Source organism: Pavona decussata, unplaced genomic scaffold (assembly GCF_977016875.1).
Source record: "Pavona decussata unplaced genomic scaffold, jaPavDecu1.1 SCAFFOLD_39, whole genome shotgun sequence".
Classification (NCBI taxonomy): domain Eukaryota; kingdom Metazoa; phylum Cnidaria; class Anthozoa; order Scleractinia; family Agariciidae; genus Pavona; species Pavona decussata.
The window spans coordinates 1425001-1450678 of NW_028145461.1; the positions used below are offsets into that span (position 1 = coordinate 1425001).

Sequence of the window (25678 nt, forward strand, 5' to 3'; positions counted from 1 at the left end):
AAGAGAAAACACTTTACCGCCTTCTGTTCTTCCTTCAGATGGGAATTTCAAAATTTCGCTTTGAACAACCACAGCACGAGTAAACGGATTAACGCTTTATGCAGGATCTAAAGTCAACGATCTCTGTAAAAATCGTCTGTCAACTCCTACCTAAAGGAATGAAGAGCCAAACTAAATTAACTGAGAAAGCTTAGAAGTTATTACTTAAGTAATAAAATTGCACAATACTAGCTTGTTCTATAATAAAATGTTAACTTTTATAATGTTTGTCTCAGGTATTCTTTGGAAACACCAACGACTATGGCATTGTAAAACAGGAGCTAAGCCAGGAAATAAATGCGCGCTACGTCAGGTTTCTTCCTGTCACGTGGTTTAGTCACGTGTGTATGAAGGTTGAACTGGACGGTTATCGAGGTATGAATTAGATTTCGGTCCTTAAACTAATGTCAGACCTGTTAAACCCTCTCCGGTTTTGAGTCCTTACTCTCTTCTAAAATCATGAGGTTTACCTGAGATATCAAACACCTTGAATTTCATCGGAAAAATTCCGGCAGCATGCATTCAATTTTCTTTTCTAAAATCAAAAACGTGCAAAACGCCGGTCCCAGAGGTGCAAGGAGTTAAATAACTGTCGGCTTTTTAATTTGAATGATCTCAAGTTAGTTTTCAGTAAAACCAGTATCTGTGTTTGGAAGGACCACCGCGACAAAATAAAAGTACCTGATCCAGTAATAAAGGATCTAATCAGCAACAAATTGTAAAACAAAACAAAAGTTTCAAAAATACCTTTAAGAAGAAAGGCCGTGAAAAGTATATTTCCTTGACAGTGAAATCAGTCTTGCTCTCTTTTTTGTATTACAATTGTAAGTTAGTTTGTATTTCCCCAAAAGTCCCAAAACAACTTGTACAATATAATGTGCAGCATTAGCGGAAAAACCCGCTCAGAAGTTGTGTTTTGAAGGGTTGCCCTTTTGTTTTCCACACGAACGCGTCCTGGAAAAAAAAGGTCGTTTAAGGAAACTGTGGACGGCAAATAGTTAAACCTAACACTTGATACTGGGTGTTTAATCCTTGATTATTTTGTCTGGATGAAGGATGAGAAAAAATATGTAGATGGCTCCGCAATTCGGCTTCAATTTGATTACGACGTCCTGAACAAAATATCTTTCTTTACAGTCTGTGGCTTTCCTCTTGGTGTGAACAGTGGTGACTTGACAGACGTCTCATTTGCTGCGTCCAGCTTCAACGTGTTACATGAGCCTCGAGCCGCCAGGCTTAACCGCGTTATCGGTGGAGGGGCCTGGTGCGCACAGAAAAATACGCCCGGAGAATACCTTGAGATAGACCTTGGACAAAAGAGTTATGTGACTGGAATATCGACCCAGGGAAAGCACGGGCAGGATAGAAAGTGGGTTACAGAGTATGAGTTGTACCATCGGCCTGATATAAAAAGCGCTTATCGTCCATACAAATTCGCTAATGGAACAACCAAGGTATCGATTGTTATTTATTTATTTATTTATTTACTAATTTATTTGTTTATTTATTTACTTTTATTTGTCTGCGAGGTCTGACATGTAATAAGAAGTATCCTTAACAGTGAGAAGGGTCGCAGAAGTCTTGCTAGTCTTATCGAGGTGACTCGGTTAAGTTTCATCCGTGATATGGCACATAACCGTATGATGGTTAATTTATCTATGACCACTTTAGTCACTACGAATTTACGTCCTATGCTTGCGCTTACCTCTTTCACCACCGTCTATTTCGGAAAGAAAAATTACCTATGACACTAGCAGTCCTTGAATGGTAGTTTTTTAGTCGGAAGGTGTACACTGTACGTAGTGAACACTTTTACTTGTCCCTATCATCTGCATCCCGATTGGCTTCACTTCTGCTATCACTTCAGCTAGGTATCGAGAAGTTATATCATGAACGTATGTTTTCCTCCAATCATAGAGATCACGTCAAAGTTGTCTTGTCTCTTGAAGCTCCACTCCCCTTCACGTCGATGTAAAAAATCGCTCAGAAAAGACAAAACCGCAGAATCGTTTGAACTGTTGGCCAATTTGAGTTCAAGCCACTTCCATACATCCCTTTTCAGTACATAGAATATACAAGTCAGAAATATATATCTACCATCGTTGACAGTCTGACTGATTTTTCAGAGCATAGTTTTTCTAGATATTTGTCACATTCTTCTTACTTTATCCTTTCTGCTCCGTCGTTCGTCAAATATTCCTTCCTATCAGTCTGTGAGAAGGAATATACAACAGTCAGTTGGCAAGTAACTTTCATGTAACAGTTTGAGAATATGATAGGAATCATCTGCCAAACGTAGCTATACATCATCTGTTTCTTTCTTAGCCATGTTGTGATGTTTGCACAGTTCAGTTCTGTTATTACGCAAAAGTTAAATAGCCTCCTGCGGGGAGCGCTTTTTTTTTTAGCTAAAAAGATACAAAGTAACACGGCCCACATTTTTTTTTTATCTAACACCAGGTTTTCAGGGGAAATGCAGACCAATTCACTGCAGTCACGCACAGGGTTGAAATCGCAGACAAAGTGCAGTTTCTTAGGTTTGTTGTGAAATCCTGGAATTCTGGAATCTGCATGAGAGTGGAAGTTCTTGGATGTAAAGGTGGGTTGCAATTTATTTGGCTATTTTTAAATATTTTCATCGCTACTAGCTAGTCAAAGTCCTGAATCATGCTGTGAAAAGTGGAGCTTGGGCTAGTAAAAGTGAATAAGGGTAAATTTTAAAAAAGTTAAAAACATCGCAGACTTGTAATTGGCTTTGATATTGTGACTGGGTATTTTAGTTTCAAAGACTCTGAAGCACAGTACATTTGAGAGACGTTTGGTGTGGTATGGCTGAAACGCGTCTAACTTTGCATCATTCACCTCAAATACCCGTATGAAATCTCTGCAGGGCAATTCCTGTTATTAAGAAAGGTCTTGTCTAATAGCAATGCGAATTTTGTAAACAGGTACGTTTGAAACATTAGTCCTGCGTTAGTCTATGTGGAAGCGCGGTGATATAGTCGTTAACGCGACGGACTTTCAATCGGAGAATTGGTGGGGTTAGGTTGGTCTCTGCATTGCCTCGTTGTTTCCTTTAACAAGGAACTTTGTTCCACATTTTCTCTCTTCACCCAGATGTATAAATGGGTACCGGTGACATAATGCTGACTTACTTTTGTTGAAACGTTAGTATGTAATAGCTATTTGTTTTGTTTTTTCCTTTGACAGCCGAGATTGTCAATGGAGGGTATGCCGCATGGTCGTTGTGGTCAGCATGCAGTGTCCCTTGCGCAGGCGGAGTTCGGTCCCGAGAACGTAACTGCACAAACCCTGAACCGCAAAATGGTGGAAAAGATTGTTCTCTTCTTGGAGTGGTTAAAGAGGTAGAATCTTGTAACACAGATCTCTGTCCAGGTGGGAAATTCATCTTTTTTGTTAATTTGCTTTGCTCTGCAGAAAGCAGCGAGCTCACATTTCCTTTTATATCGTCGTATTCAGTGTTGTTTTGTTTTAATTAAAAGACAAAAAGGGAACAAATAGCTAAAAACGAGGTAGAGTGTTCTACGTTTAGTCGTTTCCACCTTCTCGACCCTTTTGTCGTTAAAGGCCAAACAAAATGTACTTTATTTAATGCGATGAGTGAAGAATTGTGCTTGCTGGTTGATGTCAAAGATTATAACCCGCATTTGTTGTTCAACGAGTATTTACCACCCTAATTGCTCTGAAAATCTTTTTGTTCCAGCCCTCGACATTTCCATTCCATCTGTTGTAGCAAGGAACATACCAGTTGTTTTCACGATAAATCCCTGCACTGGAAATGAAATGCGTCTGGACTTTGGTGACTGCAGTGTTACAAACACATCTCTTTGCGTCATTGAGCATACGTACAATACCACTGGAATGATGGAAGTGGTTTTACGACTCCGAAACCATTCCAATTCAAGACGTCTTGTCCTTGTCCAAGATCCAGTCACAGGTTTTAATGTAACTGAAATTATTAAAGCAGCTATCTTGGGAGATGCGATGTTTCTTAAATGGAAGATTGACCTAGGCACATCGGTCCTCGTATCTATCGATTTTGGTGATAATACAACTCAGAACTTTCCTCTTGCTTATGTTTCTAGGACTTATGAAGGAAACATTTCCCACATTTATAAATTTCCTGGAGTCTTTCCCGTTGTAATATCAGCAAAGAATGAGCTAAATAACGCCACAGTGATTGAAAATGTTGTCGTGGAAATTCCAATCAACGTCTCGTGCTTGCTTTTAGAGAATCTTGGTCCATTTCATGACATCTACCAGAGAGATCAGATAAACATAACTTTACAGATACTTAATGGCTCAAATCCAGAGTTATTGTTCATCGTGAGTGATGCATCGAATTTTACGCAACGCTCGACTGAATTGTTATACAGTTACCAAGAAAGCGGTGAAAAGAATATCACTGTCTGTGTGTACAACAACGTTAGCACGGTCTACATTAGACGGATTGTCAATGTTCATGATGTCACGCCAATTGGAAATATCACTCTGAAAATCCCACCAACGAACGTTACCGAACCGGTGCAAGTGACTTTCAATGTTACCGAAGGATTTCCGTACCAATGTTTTTGGGAATTTGGAGATGGCAATCTCAAACAAACATCCTCTTTCCAGAACAGTTCTTCCGTCCATCATGTGTACGAAATCACGGGCGTTTTCAATGTTATTGTTAACTGTTCCAACAACTTTGGGTTTGCAGTTGAAAGGGCGCTGGTTACGGTACAACAGCCGATTTTAAACCTGGCTTTTAGCAATGATTGCCCCAAACCGATTGACCGGTCAGTAAAGTTCAATATCTCCACTGACGACAAGGGAACGAATTCTTGTTATGTTGTTAACCTTGGTGATGGTACTATCTTGGGTTTTGGTCACGCAGATTGCAGCTACGAGAACACATCTATCCAATTCGCAAACTTTAAAGAAAATAGTTTGTCTTTTGAGTACAACTACTCCTCTCTGGGTCGTTATCATGCAAGCTTAAAAGCGTGGAATTTAGTTTCGATGCACGTGTTGTATGACAGTGCTGTTGTGGTGAAGATACCATGTAATTTTCCAAGCATAACAGTGCCAGGCTTCATAAAGGACGTTAATTCCCGTCTAGTTGTTACGCCATTACAAACAATTCGTTTCAACGTCTTCACTGAACTTGATTGCAGGGCGACTGATCAAAGGGATATAACGTGGACTGCTGCCCAAGTGTCGTCACCCGCAAAAGACAGTAACATAGATCTTAATCCTGATAATAGGAAACTGGAAGATCTGACCATAAATGAAAGAACGCTGACGTACGGTGTCTATGTGATAACTTGCAATGTCAGTATGGTCGGGCAAAATGAGGTGTACAGTGTTGAAAAGGGCTACCTTGAAATCACAGGAAATCCTTTAGTACCGTCAATCGATGGAGGCAGTCTCATCCAGCGAGCTTTCGATAAATCGTGTACATTTGATGGTTCCGATTCCCGCGATCCTGATGACACCCAGTCTGGTTTGTCATACTACTGGCTCTGCCAAAATGCGTCTATGGAGATTCCAGTAAAATTGGTTTCAATGTCTAGTGAAGCGTCTCTTGCCAATGCGTCTATATTTAATGCAACCAGCTTCTGCAATGCCTCCAGGAAAGGTGTTTTGATGAAGGCGGGAGCTACGATTGGCATACACACTGGTACGCTTGAGCCTTATTCTTCGTACGCGATTGTGCTGTTTGTCGCTAAAACGGTTAATCATCATTTTCGAATCGCACATTTTACGCAAGTGGTAAAGATAGTCGATGGAGATCCGCCAGTCTTGAAGATCAGGTAAGTAAAGGTTGTGTACATGAAGAAAAATTCTACTGTGAAATTACAAACAGCAAATAGTGTAAACTAAGTTCTTTACTTCGGCAAATTGCCATGCATAGATCATTCATATCACTTAAAGGAGCTATGTCTCTTTTTTTTGTGTTAGTTTAAAAAAGCTACAGGACATAATAGAATAAATCGTAACTTCAGTTTTGTTTAAAGTGATTCTACAAGTTTTCTGAAAATGTAACTAGTGTCTTTGCTTCGAATGGCGAGAATGGAAATGGATTGCAAATTTAAAAGAAATTGAGCCAAAAGTTCTTCACTTGTATCCGTCAAAAATGCTGTAAACGTCTTATGGTTCGTCTTTCCCTGGACGATATCAGTATTCTGGAAGCATTTCTGATACGAAGAAAACGTCTGTACCCACGGCGTTCCGTCTGATTTATTATGTTCCGTAATATAAAAGGGAAGTAAGTTTCCTCGTGAGTATCATAACGCATTTGTAGGTGAAATTTAATGTAATCCCTTTATCTTAAACAATGTGAATTAAAAAATGAAATTTATTCCGCAGTACAGATATGCTAAGATGTATTCATTTCTCTTCTATCAGTTTGACAAATTCGCAATTGTCAGTCCATCTTCAATTTGGACCAGTTGACAGTTTGCTTTAATTTTCGGTAGACCTCAGTCTCTAACGACGTTCCATATCCTCAGTTTTACAATTTCTCTTCGTGTGAACTACTCCTTCATCATTGTCTCTTGTAATAACTAAAACAATTCGAAATTAACTGAAGTGGTCAATATGAAATGGGTATAGATCTAAACCTGAACCCAACGGAGGTTTTGTCTTTAGAAATAGTTAAACGGCGTATTTTTTTTGGTGACAGGTGTAAGCGAAACTGTGGTTCAACAGTTAATCCATCGGAGAGTTTTTTACTGGAAGCCGTCATCGACACCGAAGAATCAGGGATCATTATCGATGCACGATACAAGTGGAATGTGTACGAGAAAACTGCACGAGGAGAGAGTTACATTTGGAAGGAATTCAAAACCACGGATGCAACAAAAATCAATCAGTTACATCTGCAGAAGAACACTCTTAAACCTGGAAATTCTTACAAAGTATCGGTCACTGGAATGGCGCATGGAAGGAGTAATGGTTACAGTGAGAACGTATACTCTGTTAACATTCCTCCTCGCCACGGAAGGTGTAGTGTGGACAAACCAAGAGGTTATTCCGACAAGACGGTCTTTAACTTCATGTGCGAAGGATGGATTGATAAAGATCTCCCCCTTTCGTATGAGTTTCAGTATCAGACACGTTACGGTGTAGTGTTTCTGCTCCATCACGGCCTATCACCTGTTTTCTCCACCAGTCTTCCTATTGGAGATACCGATGCTAACTTTACGCTGGATTTTCGAGTCAAGATATTTGACGCCCAGGGAACGTACAACACCACTCGAGTCGATGTTCAGGTGCAGTATGGGTGCTTTCAATTTGTCGGAACTGGCCAGCTAGACCGGTCGTCATTCTCGAAAGTCGGCATTAAGGCGAAGGACTGGTTATATGCCCGTCCATCGAATTACCTCAAAAATTGCTCTGAGCATTTATAGAATGTACTAGTTACAGACTTTCTACAATCAGACCTTGGCAATGATCCTCTCCATTTTATTAACAAAATGACCAGTTTGGCGAGCCAGTTCTAAGTAAACAGAAAGTACCCTAAATTCAGTGAAGAGTAACTAATGAAGCATCTTGCCTATAATCAAGTCTTAGCCGCACTTAAATCTCATTGGGTAAAATTTTACAATCCTCTTACCTGGAACGGATGAACTCAGCCAGTTGTTACGTGGGCATCATGTCGAAACATAAATTCCATTTGTGTCTGTAATGCTTGCTTTTACATAATTTCCCGTAAAGCCCTATGAAACGTAAATATGATCTTGAGCTATCATCGTTCGTCATGTCTACAAGCAAAAGTGATAACAGCAACATTTTTTAAAATTCCATTCACTTTCAGGTTCTTCTGAGTGAAAAAGAGCAGAAAGAAACATTGTCCGAGTTCCAAAACTTTGTAAACAAATCACTTCCGCATATGTTGCTGGTAGGAAGGACACAAGAAGCCGCTCGCGAGGTGAATGCTATTGCGTCGGTTCTAAATACCTACGCTCTTCGGAATGGAATCACAGGAATACAGAAAAGACAACAGGTACAATTTGTGAAGATGTTTGGGCTTCATGTGCTCTTTATTCTTCCTGCATTTTCTGTGCGCAGATTGACCTAAACTTGGCTTGAAAAGGCAATAAAATCAAGTCCCATAACATTTGCATCCGTAGACTCTTTAGATTATTTATGTGTGGTATATGCAACGGCTTTAAGATTTCATTGTGATAGGCCATTTTCATGATGGCGTCATCTGACTACAACTACAAGAAACCATTTCATATCGTTTGTAATCCCATTGGGGATTAAATTACAATACTCTAATTTAGATTCTGGTACCTGCAGTCAACGCCACCTTAATGAAAATTTATTATTGTTATATAAACTTTGAATTCCCGTTAGTATGTTTATAGCTCAAACCTGCTAATGCTACAGTTAGTGATACATAAATATAATGTGATAAAGATTTCTTTGAGCGTGGTTGGCTTAGTGGAGAGAATAGATGTAAGTCGAGTGTTTAAGTGTAAGTCAAGTTTATAATAACCGCTGAAGGCATTTATTCTCGAACTGTGCTAGCAAAACAATTCGAACTACAAACAACCGCCAAACGCAGGAAGCTTCAGCCATTTCCGAATTTCAGTGCCTTAAAAACTTGCATCAAATGTTTACGTGAATGAAATATGTAACTAGACATCAAAGAAATGCAGTAGAAAGCCGAAGACACAAGCCAAGAAACGAACGGTTAACTGAGTACTTCCTCTCACTCAAATTAAAAAGATAAGGTTTTAATAGAAAACCTTTATGCACGTCCCTCGCGTTTCAGCGCCCTGAAGTTATAGCTGCCCCCCTCTTATTTCGAGAAAAGATGGAAGAGATCGAAGCTTTAGGATAACTATTTGAAAAGTTAATATCTCATTAAGGGCCATTAATTTTTGTTACAGTTTTGCCTTTTTTTTTATTGCTAGATGCGAACAGAAATTGGATTGGCTTTAACATCAAAACCGCCATTGTCCCTATTTGATGTGAAGCAGATGGGTTCGGCCTTGAGTGAAGTAATTGTTCTTAAAGAGGAGGTTCCCGTAAATGTGCAGGTAAGAAAAATACGCCACTCAATAGTTGCTAGTCACTTAACTCCCTTGTTAGGCATTTTCAATTAAAAAAGGCATGATACTTAAGATGCCATGGCGCGAGGTAAAGTCAGGGTCCAACTTACTTTAAGTCTGAGGTACCAGTTCGCAGCCAACCTAAGTACAAGAAGTAGATTGATTTTCGATGTTAGAGCTTCGGCTGAAACTATAACTGACAACATTAGACGACATGACTTTACAAATCAAGCACGAGGAAGAGTGTTTCATCCGATTTCTAAACACAGTGAAACGAGTTGAAAAACGAGGCGCAGCCGAGTTTTTTTTATACAACTTCAGGGTGTTCGGATTACAAATGAAACGTTATTATGAGTGTTTGATGTAGCTTCTCAAATCGTCCTACTACTCTAAATCTTCATGCATATATCTAAATCCAGACGTCTTCGAATTTTTCAGGAAAACTGCTTGAAATCCTTCAAAGAAATGGCAGGTATAGTAAGCAGAAAATCACGTGATAGGACCATTCTGTCGAGCGTAATCAATGACACAGCAGTGATAGTAGAGATGGGCTTGATGAATGTCATTAGAGCGTCCAGTGATTCGGCCAGAGTGTTCGGGGAGCGGGCTATCAAGGACGATCACTTGTCTGTTAACTCTACCAAAGAAAAGGTAAAGGCTTCGATTCACAGGTCATTTGAACATGGAAATAGAAATTAGAACACAACTATACGCGGAAAATAGACATTTAAAAGAAAATTGCGATCTCTCTGAGGGTCCTTTTCGCCCCACTTTACATACAGAGTATTGTCACTTATCATCACGCTATTAAAGGGGTCTGGCCTGGCTATTCTCACCTTCAGTGGTCAATGAACCATCAGGGCGTAAACAACTGACGAACAACATGCGTCTTTTTCTGCGACCCTTACCTATAGAATTGGCTTAGTTTTCATTATAAGCCCCGTTTAACAAATTACAACTTGATATCTCATACTGCTGTGATGATATAATAAAATTTTGAGGGGTATTTTTCAGAGGACATCTAAATTTGCATTTCTCCCCCACAAAGGTGTGAAATGAAGGAGGGGCTTGCCCTTTTATAGTGTGACGTCTTGTTTAATAATGATGTAAAATTGTAGAGGCATCTAAGTTAAAGAAAAAATGATTGCCCAGGTAACGTCACTAAATGTGAAATTGAAATTTAAAAAAAAAAACAAAAACACAGAAGCGACTAAGCCTAATAAGAGTATTTTGTGTGGCAGAAGAAAGGTACCGTTGTAATCCGTGGTCTGATAATGTATCATAAGTGACAGTTATCCCGCAGGTATAACGTAAGATAAATCCGTCGTGTTGCTTGGGAGAATTTCTTCGTTCGCGTTGGAGCTGTAGTTTTTGGATATCCTTAGCGATACTCGGAATTCTCTGTGGCTTTAACTGTCCTGCCTGAAGAGATTTGGAGTTGTCGTTTAATCATAGTAGTTTAATTTTAGAACAAGGCTAGCCTAGCGAATCCTATAATTCCTGTATTGGTTTATTACTTTACAATGCCGGTACATTTACGCTATGACGATTTTTACTACTTGACGAAATGTTGCAAAATTGCATTTTAGGCAAGAGAGATCGCTCTGGACGCCATGGCAATACTGGGCAATGTAACTGACACCATGAGCTCCCTTGCAGTTGTGGGTGAAGAGCCGATTGTTATGTCCAGTCCACATATGTCACTGGTTCTGCAAAAGATGCGCTCTGATACTGAAGGCGAACACGCGGTTGGAAATGGGAAAGTCATGGTACAGTTTGCAAACTTTACCGAAGTGATCGGTGGACAATTAAACGGTAAAGATGTCGATGTACAGGTAACAGAAAATAAAGATTACTCAATTTTGAATAAGTAATGATTAACAATCAAAGTTTCGATGATTCGTGGAATATGGCCGAAAGAGATTTCCACGTAACGTAACCCAACTTTATCTAAACTCCATTTAACCGATGGATTGGCTTGGGAGGGTGTTCTCAAAAGGAGTCAGCCCCTCCTTTTCTTCCATGTTTTCGACACTTTAGAATGACCATAACAAATAAAACCCAGAATACGGAAAAAAGGATGCAAAAGATCATAGAGGAGGTATCCATAGCCTCCTACGCAGACTTAATTTGGCTCGTCACGTCAGACAATCCTCCCCACGAAGGTCGTTCGTGACGGGCCAAAGAACGTCTACGTAGAGCGTTAAGGTATACACGGCAACCCCACCCACTTGACATTGGTTACACTGCGAATTAAGTGGAGAGCGATTAGGCGACAACAACAAAAGCAATGTTAACAAGCACTTTTAAATTAACTAGTCTGTGATTTCTAGTTTAAATTCAAAAAATAAGGCAGACGCATCCACGAGGAAGTTACAGTGAAAAGTTAACTTTACAACCTACATTATTACATTACATTATTTACTAAGTCTAATAAAAAAAGAGTTCATCATTGTTATTTTCACGCTATGAGGGTTTTGAGACACAGTTAACTGGGTCGCACCTAGGACTTTGATTCAGTGAAAATGTGATTAACAGACATGTGCAATTAACTGCAATTATTCATGAAACAGGAGTCCCCCACGAGAACATTTAAGAAAAATTGACTTAAAATGTTGTCTCGTACGTTCGCAGATCGTTTTCTGCCCATTTAAAAACATATCTGTACATGTTAATAAAGTTTGATCGGTTGGGATGGCTAAGGAATATATTTTTTAGGAATTTACGAGGTTTCGTTGGCTTTACGAAAATCATAGCTGACCTTTTGTTTTTGCATTTTAACGACATAATTGTTCCTTCGAAAACAAAAGGAATAAGTTTTCCAGTGTTACGAAATTTTGAGCTGACATCTTGCCGTAGTGAACTTTTTGTTCACACCTAAATCCGAATTTATGTAATGTTGAAAACACGAGCAGCAGTGTTTTATCGGGATTGAAAGCCACGAGGCGTAGCCAAGTGGTTTTGGAACCGATAAAACAAGTGCTGCGAGTTTTTTGATTGGCTTCAAAAACATTTCTGGAAAAGCGTGTGTCAAGAGAGTTCATAACAATGATGATTTTGTGAACGTTGGAAATTAGCATACGAGAAAAACACATCGGGTTTTAAAACCACTGCACGTGATGTTTTATCGACCATTTGATAGGTCAATGGACTTATGAATTATAAATGAGTTTTTGAAGAGGGGAATAAGGCCTTCCGAACAGATATCCACCGAAATGAATCGTTCGGTGCCCCTGATGAAATTGGTTCGTTTGTTACCTTTTATTTAGGAGTCTCGACCAATTTTACTCTTTACACGAGAACTGAGATGGGCATGGTGTAGTTTGGAGGCTTTGATAACTACTAAAATGAGCCTTTCAACCGTTGCTCGTCTCTATCTTCAACATTTTGTTGAGTGGTTATGGTTTATTTTGTTAGGGTTAGGGTTGGGGCTATGATTTCCAACAACACTTGTAAATAAAATTCAATAGTCTGTAAATACAACACTAATTAAAGCATGCGGATTGCGCCTATGAAACTGTTTTCCTATCAAAAAAGATATTGGGTGCATGTGCATTGTTAATTATTACATTTGAACATCTAATTGCTAATCATGCTAATGACATTATTACATCTTTTCATTCGGCAATTATTGAAAAGTTGCACACCCAATGTCGACTTACACATCTATTGTTCTCTTGCACACCTAATGTTTTCTGGTTGCACGCCTGATGATCACCTGCACACCCAACGTCTTGTTGCACACTATATGTCGCAAAAACTCCTGAGCATGAAGTTAAAATACCTAACCACTGACCAGTAGCAGCGGTTTTATCTTCAACAGCAGCAAGTGCGGTAAAGCACAGTCTATGTAGCATTCTTCAGGAAATAAGTCGGAAACTAACTACTGGTAACTTACGTTCGATCGAAATAGATTATATTTGCTTTACAATTGATCGAGTAGAACATATTCTGGCGCTTAGCACACAAGTATTGTCCGTAGAAGCTGAAATATTTTCGCTCCTTTCCGAGGCCAAGTATCTACTTTGCAGTGAACTACCAGCTACATCTCAAGGTTTTCAGTCCGACGATACTAGGGAGCTTAAGTAGCGACGACGGCAACGGTAACGAAAATTTCGCCTGAAAATATAACTTTATTTCATTTCTGCTACTTCGCGATTATTTCAACTCGCTCAACTTCTACAGAAACGGCGAACTATCCAGGAACCAAATTGGTAGGAGTTGCGTTCAAGTTAAGAAAGAAAATGAAAAATTCACCGTCGTGCGCTCACGTTCTCCAAAAAACCTAGAATTTGGTCATTTCACGTTGTTGTTTTGCAGAGGACGGCAAAGAAATGTACCAAAATGGTACCTCGCGCGAGGCGATTATAGCAGGAGCACTAACTTTCAAAATGGCCGCTTAGCTATTTGTTGACATTTCTGGAAATGAAGTAAGTAGGATGAAAGAAAATGCAATTCTGAAAGGCACTTAAAATGCAGTTAAGTCCGAGGTAATACTTTTCGAAGGCAAGAGATTAAAATTTTGCTAATTGTAATAAAAAAAACCCTTGTAAATTGCCGTGTTGACGATCTCGATGACTTAAAATGAAGACAACGAATTAAGTTAAATTCGAGCAAGATTTTCTTTATTAACAGAATGATTTCACAAACAAAACGAGTTTAAGACAGAATTTGAAAGCATGGAAGTAAAAAAGATGAATAAATGTCTCTCTAAATTTACGTTTCAGTGACGAGAAAAGAAAACAGTTTTTATACTCCGAAAACTAGTTGGTTGTCGGTTCGAGCGGCTCTCGACCACCATCTAAAGTCACCGCCTCACAACAAAATATTTTCATCTGCGACAACCGTGTACTTGTTTAGTGAAGCCAACAAATGACTTAATTCCTACCTGAAGCAGCTTATCTCCGAGGGCAATTTATACACGTCCGTTAACCGGCGAAGCCATCATGTCAACAAGAAATTGTGAAATAAAATGCTATCGCTAACACTTGTGATCCCGGCTCGAGTCTTACACCAAACAGCCTAGTTCATCTCCATCTATTTTGGTAAACGGGTCGGAGAAACCCAACATTCCGATTCACAGAAGTCAGTGCTTCGTCTCAATGAAGCGGCAGTTAAGGACGGTGCCTACTAATACCGAAGTATTGTTGTGCGGTTTATGACTATGAAAAGCAGATCTCAGCAAGGCCTATTGGAATCCAAAAAGAAAATTGGGGGTAACCACGCATTTTTTAGAGATAATTAAGCAATAATATCTCTAAAAAACGCCAAAATATAAATCAATGTATGGGATTTTTTCCTAAATTGAAGCTTAATTATCTATGAAAAATGCATGGTTACCCCCAATTTTATTTTGAGATACCAAAAGCATTTAATAAGTTCTGCTTTCACTGCATAGTTTTAAACCGCGCAAAAATATCCCTGTATTAGTGCGCACTACCCATAGGAAACCCGACTATCTCGAGATGCGCAGAACGTATGCGCAGTAACAATAGTAGGCACCGTCCTTAAAGAATACTGACATTCTACTTGAGGCCGTGTGCCGTTTATCGATTGCGCATGTGATTTCGATTGAGCATGTGATCGGCAGACTGAGCGTCTCTGTTCATTGTGCGTGACGATTTGAAACAAGCAAACAAAATCGACATTTTTCGGACGGTACTTATTTTTCAGGTTTTTCTCTGATAATCACCTGAGTAATTATACTAAAACAATTATTCGCCTCAGGCTCAGTAAATATTGGTGAATATTCCCCCTCGACTTCTTCTCGGAGAATATTTAACAATTATTCGCCGAAGGCGAAGTAAATATTGGTGAATATTCCCCGAGACGAAGTCGAGGGGAATATTCACCAATATTTACTGAGCCTGAGGCGAATAATTGTTTTAGTATAATTACTCAGGTGGTTATCAGAGAAAAAACAAGTACCGTCCGAAAAATGTCGATTTTGTTTGTTTGTTTCAAATCGTCACGCGTCAATGAACAGAGACGCGCAGTCTGCCGATCACATGCTCAATCGAAATCACATGCGCAATCGATAAACTGCACACGGCCTCGAGCAAAATGTTAGTATTCTTTAACTGCCGCTTCATTGAGACGAAGCACTGACTTCTGTGAATGAATGTTGGATTTCTCCGACCCGTTTACCAAAATAGATGGAGATGAACTAGGCTGTTTGGTGTAAAACTCGAGCCGGGATCACAAGTGTTAGCGATAGCATTTTATTTCACAATTTCTAGTTGACATGATGGCTTCGCCGGTTAACGGCCGTTTATAAATTGCCCTCGGAGATAAGCTGCTTCAGGTAGGAATTAAGTCATTTGTTGGCTTCACTAAACAAGTACACGGTTGTCGCAGATGAAAACATTTTGTTGTGAGGCAGTGACTTTAGATGGTGGTCGAGAGCCGCTCGAACCGACAACAAACTAGCTTTCAGATTATAAAAACTGTTTCCTTTTCTCGTCACTGAAACGTAAAACTTACAGAGACATTTATTCATCTTGTTTACTTCCATGCTTTGATAGTCTGTCTTAAACTCGTTTTGTTTGTGAAATCATTCTGTTAATAAAGAAAATCTTGCTCGAATTTAACTTAATTTGTTGTCTTCCTTTTAAGTCAGCGAGATCGACAACATGCAATTTACAAGGGTTTTTTTTATGCAATTGGAAAATTTTCATCTCTTGCCTTCGAAAAGTATCACCTCGGACTTAGCTGCATCTTTAGTGCCTTTCGGAATTGCATTTTCTTTCATCCTATTTACTTCTTTTTCAGAAATGTCAACAAATAACTAAGCGGCCATTTTGAAAGTTAGTGCTCCCGCTATAATCACCTCGCGCGAGGTGATTATAGCAGGATATGACGCAATCCTCGACCAATCAGATCAACAGAATCTCTATAATCACCTGAGTAATTATACTAATCACCAATATTTACTGAGCCTTCGGCAAATAATTGTTAAGTGTCAGATTTAATTCATCGTCGGCTTAAATTTCTCACAAACCTTGGCATGTGGCCCTGACAAACTCACTTTCGATTTTACGCGTACGTCTCTATGTAAATAAACAGTTTGTGTTGAATGTTTTTAACGTTACTTTTTGGATTATTATCACATTTTCATTTTATTCTTAGGTGATTGTCTTCCTTGATAATCCATTTACGTGGGACATTTCAGCGGTGAATGTCTCATCGCACGTCTTATCCGTTCTTATTAAAGACGACGAGCACAATTCACTGAACATATCATCTCTTCAAAATGACATCAGCCTTTTCATAACCCGCGACGTCGAGACGCTGCCAAAACCGACCGACAATTTCATGAAAAGCGAAAATGGAAGTATGCGTTACCATAAGTTTGACGTGGAGAACGCTGGACAGCCAATGAGCTTCCAGATTATACCTGATCAAAGCAAAGATGCGTTGTTTGAGATTCATTGGCGTCAAGGTGAGAGGCCAACAGAAGGAAGCGACAATTATGTTACAATTTTACCAGACTTTGCGTCTTGTAAGGTTTTTGATAATGGTGATGAGGATTGCGACTACGATCCTTACACTGTTTTTATTGACTCCTCCTTGATACCTACCCCTGGAGAATTTTACATGGGCATTACAAGTTACAAGGCGTCAAAAGCTGCAGTCAATGGTTCGCATTCTCGTGAACGGAGATCTTGTTGGGATGGTACTCGCGTGAGACGTTCTTGTATAGAGTACAAGGATCCACCTCCACAGCCTTCCCCGACACCCCGGGGTGAATACAAAGTTGTAATACCTGAGTACGATGCTGGAAAATACGTCAACTATACGATTAATAGTTTTTCCTCTCCATGCATGTACTGGGACGAGAAAAGCGAGAGCTGGACATCAAAAGGATGTAAGGTAAGTCAAGACGGATTTTGTAACAGGCTAGGTGTAATGGGGTGTTCAATGATGAATTTTATTTGACCACGGACATACCTTGAAATAAACATACTCGTTGCACGAAGTGGAACTAAGTTCTAACACTTTTCTGAAGCAAAAACGTTTCAAGACATGCTTATTGCAAGACATGTTGCACTACGCCATACTTTGTGCAATTTGTGTCCAACAAAATTGTGTAATATGTTACCAGAAAATTGCCTAATGAAACGTAGTTCGCGCTATTTCCAAGCACATGACGATGACGATCTATTCGACCTTCGCCCTTGATAAACGGTGGGCTGGTGTTACCATAAATTTTAATTTACTCATAGGTTGGAAACAAAACCCGTGTTGAACGTGCCCACTGTCTCTGTAATCATTTGACATCATTTGGTGGAGGATTTGTCGTCGCTCCGAATCCAATCGACTTTGATAAAGTATTCGAGGGCTTCAAGAATTTATCGGACAACGTCGCAGTTCTAGCCACCATCGTCACAGCATTTGTCATGTATATTTTGATGGTGATATGGTTGAGACGAATGGATAAACGGGATGAAACAATCGTAAGTTCAACTCAGTGTGAATTATTTACGCGAATGCTATGGGCATAATATTGTATTTATCGTCATCACTCAATTAAACGTTGCGGCGTGTTTGGCAACAAGCCTGCCCAGGCTGGCGATGTTGGATGTTCGGCTAAACAGTATAACACATTTTGAATCATTCGAAAAAGCTAGATTTTGGGAAAAATGTGTGATGGCAATCAAGACATTTATTCAACAAAAACATTTTCACTTTTTACTTCCATGCACACTTAAACTACTATATTTAACTACTATAAAGGTTAGAACAGTTCTTAGATGCTACCTCAAGGTTTGCTTGTCGGCGTCATGGATTTTAATTGAAATCATCTTATATAAGTAGTGTGGCTCGCCAGGACTAGGGACCTCTATTTTTTTTATGACAACAAAGTTTTACTTTATTTCATACCGAGCCGGGGAGAAGTTCATGCACTCAGCTACGCGCAAGTACCTCTGTAGCGATCGTGAAAGCATTGTTCCCTCCAACGCTTGCTTACCAGTTCTTGTGCAGGGTTGTAATAATTTTTGGGGGTAAACGGTGTTTTAGGTTTATCCTCTTTACTCGTCAGTAGGCTACCAATTTCTCTTACCTTTAATGTATCAAAATTTAGTTCAGCCGATTGTTCACTGAAAAAAATATTATAGTTTATTCTTCCTCGGATAAATCATTTCATATTTTCCTCGCGGTGCTCTAAGAGCAATGTCCTGTTAGAAAAGAGGTTCTTAATCAAGTGTTCGAGATATTTTGACCAACATACAGCAAAATCTCCGTGACAGTACCCCTTTAATGTAACAACTGCGACATAATTTTAAATTTTCGCGACTCTTCTTGTTGGATTTTAGGGAATAGCTACAGTGATAAATTCAAGTGATGATGGAAGTCTAAACATCTACGAGGTGATTGTCCAGACAGGTTCGTGGCGAGGCTCTGGCACAACTGCGAATGTGTTCATCCTTATGGTCGGCGAGGACGGAGAAAGTGGCCCGATAGCACTTAAAGATCAAAGTAAAACCCTCTTTTCTAGAGGTTCCACAAACGAATTCCTTGTGTCATTACCCAAGAGACTTGGAAAACTGCTGTTTCTTAAAATGTGGCACGACTTATCGGGCATTAACTCATCTTGGTATCTCAGTTACGTCATCATACGGGATACCCAAACAGAAGAACAGTATATTTTTGTGTGCGATCGCTGGTTTGCCCTCGAAAAGGGAGACGGCTCTGTCAGTCGGGTTTTGCATGTCAGCGACACAAAACAACTCACTAGTTTTGGAATTTTATTTCGTACAAAGACATCGAAAGACATGTTTGACGGCCACTTGTGGATCTCAGTAGTGGGAAAACCCTCTAAAAGTACATTCACACGTGTTCAAAGGCTGACGTGTTGTATGTCGCTTCTGTTTAGCACCATGATTACAAACGCTATGTTTTACAACATCGGTAATGATCCAGATAATTCAACTATTAGTCTTGGTCCCCTGAGCTTCAGTGTCAAGCAAGTCATGATTGGAGTACAGAGCAGCCTAATCGCTCTTCCGCTAAACATTATCGTGTTGCAAATATTTCGAAATTTAAAACCAGCGCCAGCAGTCTGTTCAAAATACAAAAGGTCATGTTCTCCCAACAAAGATTCAGTCGGCACCAGCGATTTCCTGCCAGATGACGATGAGCCTGAAAAGACGGACAAAAAAGGCGCCAGTACATGTTTGCCACACTGGTTGGTCTATATAGCGTATTTTCTGTGTTTTGTGACAACCATGACTGCAGCGACTTTCACCTTGTTCTACAGCATGGCATGGGGAAAGGAAATTTCCAACAAATGGCTCTCGTCCATGTTAATCTCTTTTATACAGGACGCGTTCGTCACACAGCCATTAAAGATTTTCCTCGCGGCAGTGGTTATCTCTTTAATTCTAAAAAAGCTTCCTAGTGACTTCACAGAAAGCAAAAGTTCCATTTGTAAAACAAGTGTTCAAGAGCGTGACCTAGTGACTTTTGATTCTGAACAAGCAATCCAAAACGCCGATGGTACGTTTGAACCTCCAGACGAAGCTCTTGTTGAAAAAGCAAGGAGATACAAAATGAACGAAAGAAAAGCTTTTTCGGTCTTGAAAGAAAACATCTTTCACCTGTTATTTCTATTATCGTTGATAGTGATCAGTTATTCTGCACGAGATCCTGATGCATACACTCAGAGTGACTTTCTCAGAAATGTGTTCAGCAGCAAGGTAAGTTTTTTCTTCCTTTTCCCCTCCGGTTTCTAGGCACTGGCTATAACTATGCAAAATATTTCCAGTTTACATTTGGAACGGGATTTACCTACAGACTCAATTGTGAGAACTTAAGTTGTCAGTCTTGCTTGCAAGAGTGAAATGGATTGGTGTCCCACATACCAAATCCCTAGTTATATCAAAGAGAACACAATTTGGTCGAGGCTGAGCTCAACAGACTCGACGACAAAGAGGCTTGCATTGTTATATCACCTGATGAATCTTTCATCGAAAAAAAAATATTAGGCAAACAATCGCCCCGTTTAAAGCTTATTCGATGAAACCAGTTGTTTATTCACTTTCAAATCAACGAGGGCTCCTTTTGATTTACGGTACCACGAGGGTATTCTGTGGCGTTTGTGGGTGGACCTTAACACCCTTGAGCGTATCATGATCAAGCGTCCCCTCTCTGTGTTTAGACACACTTACGCAAATTGTTTTAATATTGTTATTTCTATATTTATGTGTTTTTTTAGGCGAAAGACATAAAAAGCCTTTGGTCCTTTGTAGAAGTTAAATTGCTGCCATTTGTTTTCGATAAGAAGTGGTATAATGGGGAGGAATACCTGCTGGAAGGCTTCATCGATGATAAATCTTTGTACATTGTAGGTATGCCACGTCTTCGACAACTTAGAACAAAACCAGGTAAGTATCCTCAAAAACAACAACAAACAATAAGGTCAATAAGCTAAATGGAATCCAATGATTGAATCAGTTTTATATGTAATTTAAAAATTAGTTACCTTACATAACTATAATAACTACAGTTTTTTTTGTTTGTTATTTGTTCACTCTATAAGGAACGTGTTGAATAGTTTCCTGTTTGCGTTTACTTAATGCCATTTTCATTTTGCTTTTACTGCAATCATGTGTCAACCGGACAGAACGTCGGACTTTCGATCCGAAGGCCGGAAGTTCATGTCCCGGTCTCAGCTAGAGACGTGGTTCTTTGGTTCTTTACTTTACACTGTCTTAAAACCCAACCGGTATACATTTGCACCTACAAATCGTTAGAGAAAAAAGAAAAATGCTGTGGATAGCATTGCAACGGACTAGCATTCCATCCGCACTGAAGAAGTGGAGGCATAGTATATAGCCAATATGAATTCAAAATATTAAAAAATTGACGCTGTAAGATATTTTAAACCAACGTTTCGGCAATGCTGCCTTCTTCAGGGTACAAAACTATACCCTGAAGAAGGTAGCATTGCCGAAACGTCAGTTTAAAATATCTTAAAGAGTCAATTTTATAATATTTTGAATTCACATTTATTAACTACGCTGCGCAGTATTACAATCTTTATTATAGTAGCCAATATGTCCAGCGCCTTAGTCTGGTTTTATTATTAAGCATGAAACAATTAGATTTTCCATCTTTTCCAAATTCCAATTTGGACTAAAATTTGAAGGCACACGTGCGTCACCTTGCAAGATCCACTCGTTCAATAAAGTCCATTCGTTTAATTCATTACAACGGTTAATTACATGAATCCCTCTGAAGCACTATAAGGGCAAGCTATGTGAGCTGTTTATAGCTCAAATATGTTTCTTCCTTGTCATTAAATGCCAAGAAACTTATTCATATAATTTTGTTGTACCAAGGTGTCTGCAACGGTGAATACTCCAAAGACCTCAACATGAGCTGTGATGGGTCCTACTCTTTCATTGGAGAGGAAAAAGGATTCTTCTTACCTGGTTGGGTGAAAAAAGCCAATCTGACGTTTTCTGCCTGTCCGATTCCTTGGCGTTATCAGACAGCTGTGCAACTTGACGGAATACCTTTCTGGGGAAGCAGAGCTATTTACAGTGGAGGAGGATTTACAGCCGACTTCGGGTACTTTATGAAACAGGCCAAAGATGTGATAAGCGATCTGCAGACCTTTAACTGGATTGATAAGTATACTCGCGCAGTCTTTTTGGAGCTGACAGTATTCAACGCCCCGGCCAACCTTTTTAGCAGTGTTACCTATCTTGTTGAATTTACGGGAACCGGGGCAGCTACAACGTTTCTGAGGGTTGATACGTTCCGTTTGTATCAACACGTTGGTTCTATGACAGCTGCTATTGCAGCTTGTGAGTTCGTCGCGGTTGTGATTGTGGTTGGAGTTTTCTACGTGACTTGTAAGAAGATTTGTAAGATGGGAAGAGCATTCTTCAAAAATATTTGGAATGTTGTTGATGTCGCTCAGTTAGCGTTGTGCTTCTCTGCTGTCGGATTATACGTCGGCCGAATTGTGAACACAAAATGGACAATCAACAAAGTACAAGAGAATCCGTTTATTTTCATTAGCTTTCACTATGCTATAAAAGCGGACGAATTGAATACGTATGTTATAGCTTCCATTGTTTTCATTGCCACCCTGAAGTTTCTCCAACTTTTGAGTTTCAATCGGCACATAGCTGTTCTGGGACATACAGTTTCGAAAGCTGGCAAGGGTCTACTACCTTTGTGCATGGAAGCCTTGATCGTTATCTTTGCGTTTAACATCTTCGCCTTCGTCGGTTTTGGAAACAAGGTGGAAGGAATGGCGGACTTTATAACGACATTTGAAACTACGCTGGCCATGACTCTGGGAAAGGCGTATTTTATGGACTTGAGCCACGCAGACCGTCTTCTTGGTCCGTTCTTTTTTGCCGTATTTGTGATAACCATGCAGTTCTTTTTGCTTAACATGTTCATGGCAATTATTATGGACACATACGGTAAAGTCAGTTCTGAAATTGATGGCAATTCGGCCGAGTTCGAGATGGCTGGATTCTTACTTTCCTATCTGAAATCTCTCTTCGGAGGTGGCTCTGAGTTTCAGCCTGGGGACGAAATCTGGAGAAAAACTGAAGACAAAGAAACGGCTGTGAAGAAGAGGAGAATAAAAGAAAACTGCCAGCGACTTAAGGAACGACGTAAACTGCTCAGCAAAAAGATCAAGTCTTTGTACAAACTAGACAAGGATGTTGGACAATCAGAGCTAAATTTTGCGGAGCTTTGGTCGTCGCACTTTACCTCAGGCGAAATGAATATAGATGAACAGTTTCACGAGGTCTTATCAGTATACCTCTGCCACAGAGTAAGGGTCTCGTTTGACCTTCCTATAAAAGATGACCATGCATGAATGACTGAGTGACTGGTTAAACTGGATTCATTTACCGTCTTAGTGCTATTTGTTGGAACATTTCTCTATGCGCCTTCCCCCAATGTTGATAGCAGTGACTCGAAACACCAAAAACCTTTTGACTCAACATTAGGTGGAAGGGAGAACTATGCACGTACATTGTCATCTTTCAATAAGTGTTTCAAGTAAACGTGACTCTGAAGTTCTTAAGCTGTTCATGATAAGTAAAATCGTGTTCAACCACAATAGTGGATCTTTTTCAGAAAGTAAGGCCGGGGTCTCTTTGGAACTTTCTATTGAGAATGACTTGTAAAGCTTTCAAAGAAGGTAGTTGACAAACTAAATTTCCAGGTCATTTCAGTATTGCACAATTCACCATCCATCGCAGGTACTTATTTCAGTCAGTTTAAACTTTTTCACTATGTGGTTTCCTCACCCCTAAGAGTCGTCTAGTCTATGTTGAGTTGAATGTGATAAACCACTCCTTTTTTAAAAGCATTTTGTATTTTAACTTTACTGCTATGCCAACGATAACTGAATATTAAAGGTGGTAGTCAGTGGTCAAATTAGTTGTGCATCAAAATCACCAACGGAAGATACATTTACTAAATACGTTGAAGAAGGAAGTGAAATATATCACTTTTTGCACGTAGGGAAAATCCCATAACAGGAACATTCGAGGATTTCAAAGCAACCAAATAATTTGTACTAAAGATTGACGAAAGCAAAAGGGAATAATAAATAGCCAGTATAGGACGCTGATAGTCCTTGGTAAAAAATGTTGGGTACATCGCCTCTTTAAAAAAAGCTACCGCCTGATCTTAAATGTATAATTTGAAATTTTGAGGTTTCAGTTGAGGTCCACGAAATGAGATGGTGACATAATATGAGGCGAGAATTACGTCAATATGCCCGAAAAGCTACTATCTTGGATTTCTTCAAAATATCTGGAAACACAACATAATTACTAAAAGGATTACAAGTTATCAAACCTCCAGGATATAAATTAATTGGTTTCGTATCGTATTCTCCCAAAAAATAATAAACAGGAAACTTGCATGATACGACGTCACCATAAGCGTCCTTTCTAGCTGACTCAGGTCAGGGACATATTGCCTTTTTAAAGCTTAGCGCCCTGTGTGACTGCTAATGTCAGAGGTAAACTGCACTGGTTGTCACTAGCATTAACACGGCTTATGTAGATTTGAAAAGCTATTTACAGAGTTTGAAATAAAATTAAAGTAAACATATAATACGTTCTCTTCGAGTGGAACCAAGGATGCGAAATTCGAGAGTAAAATATTTCTACTCTACTGAAATAATTTCGGTCTAAATTGTTTGCGATAAATGCCTAAATCCTCCTGAAAGGCCATACGTACAATAGACCTTTGTCACGCGGGGCCATGTTTAAAGTATTTACTGCTTCTGAGTTCTCTGAGTACTTGCACACCTAACGCCCGGCGTATCGAATTCGATAATTGAACGGTCGGCAATGTAACTCAGTCGAACTTTCGATAATCAGTTAGTATAACCGAACATTGACATTTAGTTTGATATTTTTGGGGACGTTTTTCTATTTATTCCCTTCAATAAAGGTTGAGAATGATTACTCTACTTAAGACATGGATTCCGAACAAAACTTGATCAGATTGATTTCGATTGCATTCGGATTTTGTTCGATTGGTTCGATAATCGAACTTACCTATTATCTCAAATGTCGGCAAACAACGAGGAATGAAAGCTGGTCGGATGCATGGCGCGCTTTTTTATGTTATATCTCTGGGTAGCTTCTAACAACTTAATAGATGGCAATAAAAGACAAGTCTTTTATACATTTTGATCTCAATAAACGGATCGAAATTTGAATATATATTTTTTTTCACAAACAAAACTTGTTTCCACGTGAATAGTCACCAATTTGGCGTCGTTCGGGATTTTACAATTTTTTTTGGCTTTAAATTCTTTTCGCTAAGTGAAACGCAGCCAGAAGTGTATTTTTTCACCTACTATGAATACTACACATTAAATGCAACAGGGACTGGTGAGCGGAGCTCTTAGATTATTGTTCTTTTACCGCTAGCGGCGCATGAATAGATTTTTTTATCCCGACTGCTATTGTCAATTTTATCTCACCTTCGCACATCTAAAAGTTTGATTGACAGCACCTATTTCAACGAAGCGAACACGACGCGAGCCCGAAACAACGAAGCCAGTTACCTGTTACTCCCGTGGGAACAAGTCACCATCTTTATGCCTCATTTTGCAAATTTTGGCACCGTAAGTACGTGTCGCGAAAGACAATAGAATTGTTGGCGATGGTCTCAGAGGAATTTTGCACAGTGAAGCCTCGCCTAGACGCGAATTCAGAACGAGGCTTGCCGTGCAAAAACGAAGCTTTTTATTCCCCTGAGACTCAATATGGCCGGCGAATGACAAAGGTCTATTCTGTTAAACAACGGAGGCGAAGTGTGAAAGGGACTTTGGCTTCTGTCTGCTGTGATTTACGGATGGTAGTTGTATGCAAGAGTTTCAATTTTTGAGAACCATTTATTTTCTTAAAAGATAATTTAATGCTAAAGTAATACGGTGAATCAAATCAAAGCAAATTCATCATACATTATTTCACGGAAATCTCATATATCTTATCTATTGTAAACCAAATCGAGGAACTTTAAACTTCGTTTTTTATCCAGGTTGTGTCTTCATGGTTGCCGAT

At 39.4% G+C, this 25678-nt stretch overlaps 1 protein-coding gene across 1 annotated transcript in view; it reads left to right on the plus strand.

The window, feature by feature from the left end:
- LOC146483392 (uncharacterized) overlaps positions 1-24428 on the plus strand; it is a 72967-nt gene extending 48539 nt beyond the window's left edge. Inside the window, exons 32-46 of the mRNA XM_085106029.1 lie at positions 276-414; positions 1177-1493; positions 2500-2638; positions 3250-3435; positions 3764-5858; positions 6731-7319; positions 7865-8053; positions 8973-9098; positions 9549-9761; positions 10700-10945; positions 16239-16982; positions 17336-17566; positions 18428-19810; positions 20329-20497; positions 21455-24428. Of these exons, the coding sequence (XP_084962155.1) occupies positions 276-414; positions 1177-1493; positions 2500-2638; positions 3250-3435; positions 3764-5858; positions 6731-7319; positions 7865-8053; positions 8973-9098; positions 9549-9761; positions 10700-10945; positions 16239-16982; positions 17336-17566; positions 18428-19810; positions 20329-20497; positions 21455-22962 (8274 nt within the window). The 3' untranslated portion in view covers positions 22963-24428. The remainder of the gene's footprint in view (positions 1-275; positions 415-1176; positions 1494-2499; positions 2639-3249; positions 3436-3763; positions 5859-6730; positions 7320-7864; positions 8054-8972; positions 9099-9548; positions 9762-10699; positions 10946-16238; positions 16983-17335; positions 17567-18427; positions 19811-20328; positions 20498-21454) is intronic.
- The last annotated feature ends 1250 nt before the right edge of the window (positions 24429-25678 follow it).